The 10,995-nt window shown below is 46.9% G+C and overlaps 3 protein-coding genes across 5 annotated transcripts in view; 1 reads left to right on the top strand and 2 right to left on the bottom strand.

The window, feature by feature from the left end:
• Window positions 1-518: 518 nt before the first annotated feature.
• RABGAP1 (RAB GTPase activating protein 1) overlaps window positions 519-10,995 on the top strand; it is a 74,158-nt gene continuing 63,681 nt past the window's right edge. The window contains exons 1-2 of one of the 2 annotated variants that reach the window (XM_027649699.1): window positions 519-643; window positions 1,186-1,313. The gene's annotated coding sequence lies outside the window, so the exon portion shown is untranslated. The remainder of the gene's footprint in view (window positions 644-1,185; window positions 1,314-10,995) is intronic. The other variant, XM_027649696.1, reaches the window with a different exon arrangement.
• On the bottom strand, window positions 1,334-3,852 carry ZBTB6 (zinc finger and BTB domain containing 6). The gene has a single exon (XM_027649718.1). It carries the CDS (start codon window positions 3,741-3,743, stop codon window positions 2,460-2,462), a length of 1,284 nt encoding a protein of 427 aa, XP_027505519.1. The 5' UTR covers window positions 3,744-3,852; the 3' UTR covers window positions 1,334-2,459.
• Window positions 4,882-10,989, bottom strand: ZBTB26 (zinc finger and BTB domain containing 26). Of its 2 annotated transcripts, XM_027649717.1 has the most exons (3): window positions 10,900-10,989; window positions 8,216-9,473; window positions 4,882-7,900 (listed from the first exon to the last, which is right to left on the bottom strand). In XM_027649717.1, the coding sequence occupies exons 2-3, from the start codon at window positions 9,461-9,463 to the stop codon at window positions 7,886-7,888; spliced, it is 1,263 nt and encodes a 420-aa protein (XP_027505518.1). In that variant the 5' UTR covers window positions 9,464-9,473; window positions 10,900-10,989; the 3' UTR covers window positions 4,882-7,885. The 2 variants fall into 2 exon arrangements, with proteins under 2 accessions (XP_027505518.1, XP_027505517.1); XM_027649716.1 differs by having other exon boundaries at window positions 4,882-9,473.

Genomic DNA, 10,995 nt, shown 5'->3' with positions numbered 1-10,995 from the left:
CGCGCACGTGACCGCGCCCGGCCAGGGAGGAACGGGGAGTTACCACAGAGACGGCGGCGCAGACGCGCCGCGTAACGGAAGGGCCCCGCCGCCAGGGGGGAAGCGGCGGACATAGAGAGGGCGTGGCCAGAGCGCCGCTCGGCGTCACTAGCGCCGCCTAGCGGCGCTCCTCCCTCAGCGTCGCCTCAGCCGCTCCGCGGCCGCTAGGGCCGATTATTTGTTGTCCTTTTTAATTTTTAATTAATAACTTTGGTATCGCTGGCGCTCAGGAGGATGAGAGGAGTGCAGGCGGGCTCTGGAGCACGTCGTTTGTCCTTGCCGAGGAGGCGGAGGCCGGGGCCGCTCCGGCCGGCGGGCCCAGGGCCGTGTGGGGAGCACCGGGGCTCTGGCTCCATCCCAGCGCCCCCCGAAACAACCTGGATGGACCTTCCTCCTTTGGGCACTGAGAGATCAACAGTTTCTTAACGAAAGCGACAGTGCAGAGCTGCCATTCCAGAGAGGGAAGAGTTCATGGCACAAGTGGGTCACACAGACCCCTCTGAAGGGCAGAGAAACGTGTTACTAAATGACTGTCGCTGGAACACCGTGTTCTGTTCACATCTTGTTTACTCACCATAGCAAAGCCAAAATACTAAGTGTTAAGGTATGCACAGAATTGTTAACTTGGTTCAGAAGAAAGGAGATGTATTTCTGAAGCAATGCCTTGTTTGCATTTCGTTTATTGTGTTATGACAGGACATGTTACATGTACAGACAGGGGAGAGGAAACACCTTGAATGTGAACATGTGCACAAGACCAGGGTTTGTTCACAAAGGTCACTGAGACACTGCAGCCACTGAACAGAACATGCTGGTGGCCTGTCACACAACACAACTCCCTCTCATGTTTACATGCACGACCAAAATAATTCGCAATCTGCTCCCACAGAAGATGCACCTCAAAAGATCAGCATCTGCTTCCCCTTTGGCACACAGGGAAGTGCCCACGAGGGAAATACCCACACGAACACCTCACCGTGCCTGTAACAGGCAGTAACAGAAGAGTGCATGGCAGACATTGGACACACCCAGTCCCTCATGCAGCTGATCAGTAAAACCCCAAACAGTGGCTGGTGCACTCACAGACACAGGGGAGGAAAGTGTAACCTGCGAACTGACATTAAAAACTATTATCTTGGATTTTAGAACCAGCCAGATTCTGGAGCACTCGGGCCAGATGTCTGGACTCGGAGCAAGAACTTGTAACAGCACTTCTGAAACTTGAAGGAAAGTGTGATACAGACAGGAGTAAGAACTACTGCTTTTTGCTAATTGTAAGTACCATTATCTCATATTAACAACTGAATTAACTCTTTATTTATATCACATTAAGTGGAAGAAACATGTACCAGTCAAAGACACATTCAGGATACAGACTCTGCATCACAGGGCTCTCAATGATCATAATGAAACCAAAATGAGCTTTGACAAAGCACAAACACACCTATGCAAACACACATCTTTACTGTGTTACCGTGTCACAGAATCAGAGTATGAGACCCCTATGTCTAAGCTGTTGCTAATTTTCAAAATTAATGTTAAAACTGTGGTTATGCAACAGCAAACAGCTGAATTTCACATGAGTGTATGTATCTAACATCTGTAAAAAATGAGGGCAAATGTTACAACTCAGTAAACAGGACTAAACTTAATTGAAATTACTCAAATACAGGTGCAAAACACTGGTATGACAGAAAAAAAGCAATATTATAAGAAAGTTTATAAAAATCCAGAACTTAAACTAAAAGCAAGTCCTTCTCATAGGACTATCCAGTTACAAATGAACTGCAAGGCAATACTGTTTGTTTACTTCTCTTTTACCAATTCTCTATTTCCAAGAGGCGATTTGAGAGCTTCCTTGTAAGGAAGTTTTTGTTGTGTATCCTTTCCTAAACATCACAGACTTGGGCATGAAAACACACCTTCTTTCTGCTGAATGATCTAGCAAAGTTTGGGCAAGGAAGGAGATGATTTCACCATAAATGATCCATGAACTTGGATGGGACTGAATAAACACAAACATCCCCTTCCCTCAGCTGCTGTTACCAACACCATGGCTCAGGCTTCAGCTTATTGCAGTATCAGTAATAGTTTGACAGTCAGTGGTGCCTGCCCTTGAAACCAGGAATGTAAAACATCATTGGGGGGGATCAGAACATGCTCAGAATAATAGAAGCATGAAATAATTTCCCATCATTTGCAGTTTACTTTCAATTAGGAAACACCTTTTTTTTTTTTCCACTGACAGCAACAGCAACCTTAAGTGAACAGCCAAGTTTGCTACCCCAAGGCCTGCCTTGGATCACCAGTCACCTGTTTGTGCTTCTCTCTGTTACATGGGGATCTGGAGCTGGAATTGCATCTAGAATTTCACTAGCCAGGAGCTTTCTGTGGAGCCTGACTCCACAGCCACCCAGCTGTCAATCATAGTCTATTTTAACCTTTGTAATAGTGTTCAGGTTTGGTTTTTCGCTGCTGCTCCTCCCATGAACAGAAGTCAAATGCTTTTTGAGAGCAGATTTGTGTTTGAAGTCCATGTCGCAGCAGTGGCACTTGTAGGGCCTGTCCCCGCTGTGGATGTTGAGGTGGTCCTGGAGTGTGCTCTTGGCAGTGAAAGTCTTCAGGCACACCATGCACTGGAAGGGCCGGATCCCCATGTGCCCCCGGATGTGTCTGTTGAGATTCTTCTTCTGCGTAAACGTTTTGCCGCACTGCAAACACAGGAAGAGTTTGTGCATTTTGAGGTGTCTGAGATAGTTCTCGAGGTGCAGGAACCCCCTCGGACACTTGGGACACTGGTGCCGCCACGAGCTGCCAGAATCCTCCAGGCTCTGGAACCCATTTACCCCGCTAGGAGTTCCTTCTGGGTTGTCACTGACAAAAGGCTGGAAGTGATTTCCTGACATTTCTGTATTTCTGCTTTCAACTGTAGAGTTTATCAAAGAGTGCTGGGTTTCTGGGAAATACAAATTTGTTTTAGAGGAAGTGCAAGGCTGAGGAAAATGATCATTTTCTACATTCGCTACACTCACAGAATCCATTCTGAAGATACAGATTTCATCATCCTTATACCCGATTTCCACTGTTGATATTTCTGGGGATTTTGTGTCCTTCCTTTCTGACACCAAGCTCTGTGCCATGGGCCGTGGGCCATCCCCCTCCTCCTGCTTCACCGGGTATTCTTCATTCTCTGGGCTGTCTTCAGAGATCTCAATTATTTCACAGTCTTTATCTAAAGCCTCATCCCCATTCCTCAGTTCAGCATCTGAGGAGTGGCACCCCTCTGCAGCCTGGGCACAGCTCTCCATGGAAGCATCGATCTCCAAGTACTTGGACAAAGCCTCGGTGCACTTTTCCACGATGTGAACCATCTGCAGGTAACTCGCGGCCGTCAGGTACTTCAGCAGCTCCTTCTTCTTGACTTCCAGCGCGCCCGTGTAGCAGGAGAGCAGCAGCTTCCTGCCCACCTCTGCGCTCTGCAGGATGGTGATCCGCACCTGCCGGGACTGGTTGAGCAGGAACTGGTCCCGCATGAAGGTGGAGCAGGCTGCGAAGATCACCTTGTGCCCCTGGAACTCCGTGTCGTTGATGTAGATGGACACGTCGCAGAAGAGGTTCTGCTGCCGCAGGAGGTTCATCTTCTGCAGCACGGCATCGCCCTGCTGCTCGAACTGGAAGTGCAGCACCTCCGAGTCCGCCGCCATGGCGGGACCCGCGGCCGCCGCCGGAGCGTCTCCCCGGGCCCTGCCCACCCGCGCCCGCTGCCCGGGGCTCAGGACCCGCTGTCCGGGGCTCAGGACCCGCTGTCCGGGGCTCCCGGCCCGCCCGCCGCGCCCCGCTCACCGGCCGGTCCCCGCACCCCCGCGCGATCCCCGCCGGTGCCGCAGCGCCCCGGAACCGCTTCCCCGCCCGCCCCTTCCGCCCGCCCGCCCCCGGCGCGCCGTGCCCGCGCTGGAAAGGAGAGGCGGCGGCACACAGAGTTAGCAGCACGTTTATTAGAAGACTTGGCACTGCTACAGCGGCTGCCGCCGGGGGACACCGCACCGGCACCGGGGCGCGCCTCGCCCCGCGGCCCGGAGAGGTAGCGACGCGTCGGCCCCCGTAAGGCATCCCGGGGGCGGCGGCCGGGGCTTCTCCTCGCCACCAGCCGGGACGTGCCGGGAGAACGGAGAACCGCCGCCCGGACGAGCTGCTGGCTGCTCCCCGGCCATGGGACACCGCCCGGCAGCCGCCGACCCGCCTGCTTTGGTTATCACACGTAGTGTAAGACTTTTGCCCAGTCACTGAAGAGGTAGCTAATGCTCAGTCCATCGATTATACAATCTCAAAGGAAAAACGTCCTTCCGTCCTGCCTTCTCACCCCTTGCCAAGTCAGGAGGCACCACTGTTTCCCTCTCTTTTTAAAAATCGACATTTAGCGTGACTTTAGAATTCTCTCAACAGTTTCCGTTTGTATCACATTTTGATTCTCCCTCCTCACTTTTACTCCTCCCAACGACTCCAGAACCAAAATCAGCCCCACAAAATTAATTTTTCAGTTATTTCAACAACAGTTCAGCGGCAGCTAAGTTTTGCCAAAAAGCCAGGGGAGAAAAAGACTGACACTTCAATTTTATCAATAAGTAACTTGCAAAACCTGTGTTCTAAAAGAAAAATAAATTAAGGAAACACTCGTCCCTGATCTATGCAGGAGGCTGTGCAGCTGCAGCGGGTGCTGCAGGAACACGTGCTACACAAGCTACAACCACTCAGAGAAGCGGTGAGCCCAAACCTCTGGCAAACCTAAGAGTTCTAAGAATTCCTTCTTCTATATAAAATAAATAAATAAAATGCCAACATAAAAAAAAAAAAATCCTAATATATTGAGGAGTTATTAAAATATTTTTGTAATAGACTTCAGTTATTTTTAGGATATGCAGGAAGTTGTACAGCACATTAACTTGTGAGACTATCCACTTACCAGCAAATAGTATTCTACACAGTAACACACAGATTATGATAACTGCCATAGTCCTCATCTGAATATGCAGCATCAGTAGCAACAACCAATGGATCTAGTCTTTCACTACTCGGGACATTGCAATGAAGACAACATTTTACATACATGGACAATTAAGTTCATCTTCTTCTATAACCGAGCTGCCTCTCCATTTATAGTAATTCTCACTCCATTTGAATCTGTAATTCAGAGAAGAAGCATTAGCCACATTTTTCTTTTCTAGTACCTCTTCTATACTCTTCACTTGTCTTTCCATATAGGAGCAAATCTTAGATGAACTCTACCACCAGTGCCCTTAGATCTCCAGTGTTTCTGGAGTCACGCAGCCATCTCCTGCATAAATCTTTTGGTCTGCACCCTTTTGCCAGGCTGAAAGCACAGACCTTAGTAGAAGTCACTTTTCATCCAACAGATGTGTCCATTTTCATTGACCAAAGTCTTCTGCACTTCTGCTTTTTCCAAATGACCACAGCAGCCTTTAACTGAACCACCAGCAGTCTCGGCCTTCTCAGACATTCAAATTGCCACAGCACAGGGTGGATTAAAAACCTACATATCTTACCCAAAAAATTTTTTGTTGTTTCTTAGGAAACCCCTTGTTTCTTCATATCAGCTTCAGATCACCCACAGCTACTTCAACAAGCTGTATTTTCCTTACTGTAACATTACAGCTTCATAAATCCACAAAAACCCAATACTTCCCAGATAGACAAAACTTTCAATACTGTCCATTTTGCTGCCACTTTCTAGCATTTGTACAGTTTTATTCCTTTCTCTGGCAGAAGACCATTTTCTTTTTCACGTCCATATTCGTATTGGGTTGGATTGTTCACTAGTACCTTCCAGGACATTGACCTGGCTCTGCAAGCTCCTGTTCTCCATGTCTATCTTCATTTTGACGTTAGTGCTGTAACTTTTTCCATACAGTGAATAAGATTATCCAGATGTTTGAACAATACAGAAGATTCTCTGCCTGAAGGCAGAAGGCAAGTGTCAGATGCAACTGTCACGGTCAAATTTAGCTCAAAACAATTCTGAAAGCAGGTGGCTTTAAGAGGAAAAACAGTTCTTCCCATGCAAACCTATTTTCTGCCCCAGGAACCTGAACAATAATTTTAAAAAGTTTCATATAGTTAGACTTTAGGCCTGAATATATTTGCTACAACTTGAAAGATGAATGCCCTGATGCCATTTCCATTGCTTACTTCATAGCTGTCCATGTAAGAGTTCGTGTAACAGTCAAGTACAGTAGTTCAAGAACTCAATTGCAAAAACCGATTCACAGAATCACCTTCCTTTTCTACTTCAAAGTATGTGGATTTCTGAAAACCTTCCGCAACATCAACACGTTTTATCGTCCATCAGTGAACTGTCTGTGTAAGGAAATCCTGGCTCCTACACACACAGAACTGAAGAGCAAGACCAACTTCTGATAATGACATACGAGAAACGCTTTTTGCTCCAACACACCTTTGGTCATACCTGTTTAGCATTTTTAACCACACGATAGCAGCCTTTCACCCCCACCCCTCATTCAAACACACCGACAGTGCTACGTTTAGGTAGGAAGCATAATCTCAGCCTCGTGGCAAACCCTGTGGAAAAGAGCTGCATTGGAAGAAATGCTTATTCCAAACACAAACAGCAGTTCTCTGCCGAGGATCAGCCATTTGATTATTAGTCTATGCTACACTTCAGTGTACTAAGAGTGCTGTTCTACTGGGAATGGTGTGCCTCAGATCCATTAAGCTGCTTTCAGCCCGACTGGGATGCGGATAATTCCACGGCACTTTTGAGAAGCAATACAGTGTAATCCCAGAATCCCAATGAACGTGCCATTCCCGCTACATTGGATGTTTAAGGCGGTAATACAAGAGGTATTGCTGAGTACAGTCAATAGCTGATATATTAACCTACAGAAATTGTGCTACCTATACCTCATCCCAGGCTCTGTAAAACACTAATGGTTGTGAACTATGCAGGTCACTTCAAAAAATGTCAACAAAATCAAAAAACTTTATGTTGCTTAAGTTCTTATAGCAGGTATTTTTGTTTCAAGTTAACTGACATGTGGCCCTTATCAGACATCAAAGAGAGACGTACAAGAACTAAGAGGGGGGAAAAAAAGGCAGAAAAAAAAAAAGCATGGAGTTGTTATACATTGCAGCTTTAAAAACAGATTCTTTTCACAGTGTCAAAAAGCAGTATTTCTCCACTCCAGCTTTGCTTTAAACCCAACAGCTGTTGTGGTTTGTGCTGCAAAACGTATGGAAGATGGATGATAATTTTTAGCTTTGAAGTGTTTAGCTTGTCTCAGTACATGCACTGGTGAGTGCCCTTTAAAAATCCCAGGTATGCCAGCATAAGAAATGGGTCATACTTGCACTCCAGGCACCAGTCTCTCACATTCCAGAGCTGCAGTTTATCCTCAGTTTGAACAGATCTATGCAATGATCAGCTAACCCTGCCAAATCATTTAGGGTTTCATCTTTTCATAATGCATGTTGAGGTTAAAAACCCTGAGAGCTATTAAGAGAGCATTGATTGGCAGCAGAAGGTTCTTGAAATAAGTTTAGAAAGGGCAAAAAAGTGACACAAAAATACTTCATTTTAACTGTAGGAGTCTAGGGATAAGATCAGAGAAAGGTAATTTTAAGAGGTAAGTTTAAATTTCAGTATATGGAGTGTTTTCAGTTATCCAGTGCTTTTTAAAAAAAAAAAAAAAAATCGGCTTCTCTCAGACTTGTCCTCCTTGCTCTTTCCTCCATCTGCCCAGACACAGAGAGGCCTCTAACTGTACAGCAGATGGTTTACTTGCAGCCCACAGCAACAGTCTTTCAAAAGGTGTTAGTCTTGAGTCTCCTAATCAGAGAGAAATGAAATAATTAACCCCATAATCCACAGTAGAGACACAGACAGAAACCTGAAGGAGGATTGCTATTCACAGAAAATATCAAGTAAGACTAAGAACGATGGATGAAGACCTGCCAGGTTTTGCAATTCAACCATCCGTAGCCTTTCGGGGCACACTACCAGTTTGGGGAAGAACCCAAACCAATGGTTTGCTCCTCTCAGTCATGATCCCTGCACAGGGCAGGTTTTAATTGCTTAATTGACGCAGGTACTATCGTTTCTTAAACTGAGCACAGCCTGAGGCAGCTTCCCTGCATCCAGTACCTGGCTGGCATCAGCCTGCTGACAGACCTTACTGTCTGTAGCAGCGCTACACGTGAACGAATCGAAGTCCACCGTTATGTCTTGCACGTTCCTCTCATTGGCATTGTCAAAGCTATTTTTACCGTGCAGCTGTTTAAGGTGTTTCCTCAAAACGGGTTTATGGGCGAAAACCATGTCACAGTAGTTACACTTATGGGGCTTGTCCCCACTGTGCAGGTTGAGGTGGTCCTGTAAGGAACATTTCTGAGAGAACGTTTTCCCACAGATCTTACATTGGAATGGTTTGATGCCTGCGTGCACTCTCATGTGCCGGTGGAGGTTGCCCTTCTGAGTGAATGTCTTGCCACAGAGCAGACACATAAATAGTTTATGCATCTTTAAGTGATTAGCATAGTTTTCCAGATGCCGAAATACTCTCGTGCACTTTGGACACTGGTGGTGCCACTGGAGGCCTTTGTCTATCCCTCGGTTGTTGGGCCCAAACATATCTTTAGAGGCCAGAACGATGTTATCGCTGCCGGCATAGGAAAGGGCATAGTTGTGGAGGTGGTTTTGCTCTATTTCACTTGCTCTGTTTTCAACGGTGGAGTTGATAACAAAGTGTTGAGGCTCTGAGGAATGCAGGGCAGTTTGTTCGGAAGAAATAAACTGGTTCTGATCCTTCTTGTTCCTAACTTCTGTCACCTCCCCGATGGACTCCACCTTGATGATCTGAATATCGCTATCCTCCATGTCCATGCTGTCTTCTGAGGGCTGGATACAAGGCGAGTCTTGCTGCAGAGAGTCGTCATCTCCCTGATGTTCCTTCAGCTCCGAGGAGTCACTTTGCTGTTCGCACTCTTTGCTCTCCAGCGGCTGCTTCGGTTTGATGAACTTCCAGAGGGCCTGGGTACAGCGTTCCACGATGTGGCTCATCTGCAGGAAGCTCGCAGCAGTCAGGTAGTTCACCAGCTCCATCTCAGGGAACTCCAGGATGCCACTGTAGCAGGAGAGAAGCAGCTGCCTCCCCACTTCCGAACTCTGCAGGATAGAGATTTTCACGTCTCTGGAGTCGTTCAGCAAGAACTGATCTCTTAAAAAGGGAGAGCCAGCAGCAAAGACAATTTTATGCCCGTGAACTTCAACATCATCTATATGGACCACAACGTCACAAAATTTGTTTTCTTCCCTCAGTTTGTTCATTTTCTGTAACATCGAATCTCCATAGTTGTCAAACTTGAAGTGAAGAATATCCGATCTTTCTGACATTTTGGCACACCTAAGGAAAAGCAGCAAGAAAAAAAACAATAAGAACTTTTTTGTTTTCTAAAAGGCAGGTTAGAAAGATTTAAAGTAATAACATAAAGTGGGTGTTTCTCAGATGTTGTTTCCTAAATACATACTGAAGTCCGTTACAAGTAAAAAAAAAAATCAAGTTTATATCTTGCCTTACAATAATTTTTACCTGTTTTTTATTTAATGAAGCCTGAATAAAAAGTAGAGGTGCTATGACAAATTCTCCTGAAGCAGTATCCTAAAGACTTGAGATGTTTTCCACACTACTTGTCTGGAATTTAAAGGGAAGCCACATATTTTTAGCAAGATTTTTAATACCCACAGCACCCATCAGTTTAGATTGTCTTCTGAGGTTTTCTGTAGGGGTTGGTTTGCTGTGTGTTGGTTTGGGTTTTTTGAAGATCACAGGAAAAAATCTTCAGTATGACCCCTTCTAGTCTCCCTGTTTTCAACACCTGGGGAATAAGGGAGGTCTTATTTCTTGTCTTCTTCTTTGGAAGATCACTTCCCTAGGAAGTTTGTTCTTCTTTGATAGTACTGGGAATGAAGAACAGTCGATCTCCCATAAAACAAGTATCACTATTTTGTCTTTCAGCAGTTCTTTTAAGAATTTATAAGACTACACTGATTCTTGATGAGACACTGTTAACACAACCCTGCCAGAGCACTGAGATTGCAGGAGGTGAAGAAATCAGAGGAGACTAAATGATGCAAGATTTGGCGAGATAAAATTACAAAACAAAACAAAACTTACACCTCCCAACTATTACAAACACCACATAAAGCTCAAAAGGAAGCTTTGAAGTTTACAGATAAAAGCAGATACTGCTCTCTTGGGGCATGAAGTATCAGCTGGGTGTGCACACAGGAATGGCATCGTGCCCAGTGAAATGCATGTATACACAAGACAAGGGTTCAAAGAAGAACCCAAAAAAGAACGTTTTTAGAAGCACCTCTCGTTAATCAGAGTTGTTTCGGTTTGCAGCTGTTAACCAGACACAGCTATTGCAGCCACTCAGCCTGTCCCTGGCTGACTGCAAGAGTCACATCGTGAGAAGCTGAAGACTACGAGGTTGTGACTTGTGCCCTGGCACACGTTCAGTTTCCACTATACCGATCTCCAAGAGCATCCAAGGAGCCCCAAAGCCCCTTCCTCCTCGGGATGGCGGCAGCCCAAGGCTCGCTCCCGGCCGGGCGGGCAGGGCTCCCCGCTGGAAGCACGTGCTTCCTCGGCCTTCACCGACTGCGGCGGCACCGGCTGCTCACACGCACTTCCCGGTGACCGGGAAAGGGGTGTCCCAGCCCCGCTCGGCCGGGAGCCCGCGCAGCTTTCCCGAGCAATACCCAACCGCGATGCCCGCGCCGGGCCCGGCCCCGCGCAGGGAGGGAGAGACAGAAGGGGCAGGTACCTGTAGCGCCGGGCCGCGTCCCCGCGCTGGCACCCGCGGCCGCTCCGACCTCCGCCTACGGACCTAGAGAGGGGAGGAGACCCGCCGTGAGCCGCC

Source organism: Corapipo altera, unplaced genomic scaffold, assembly GCF_003945725.1.
Source record: "Corapipo altera isolate COAL_440 unplaced genomic scaffold, ASM394572v1 268, whole genome shotgun sequence".
NCBI classification, from domain to species: domain Eukaryota; kingdom Metazoa; phylum Chordata; class Aves; order Passeriformes; family Pipridae; genus Corapipo; species Corapipo altera.
This window is presented reverse-complemented; position numbering and strand designations above follow the sequence as displayed.

Coding starts and splice junctions, on each gene's coding strand:
- ZBTB6 (XM_027649718.1), bottom strand. CDS start 3,743: ATGGCGGCGGACTCGGAGGTGCTGCACTTCCAGTTCGAGCAGCAGGGC.
- ZBTB26 (XM_027649716.1), bottom strand. CDS start 9,463: ATGTCAGAAAGATCGGATATTCTTCACTTCAAGTTTGACAACTATGGA.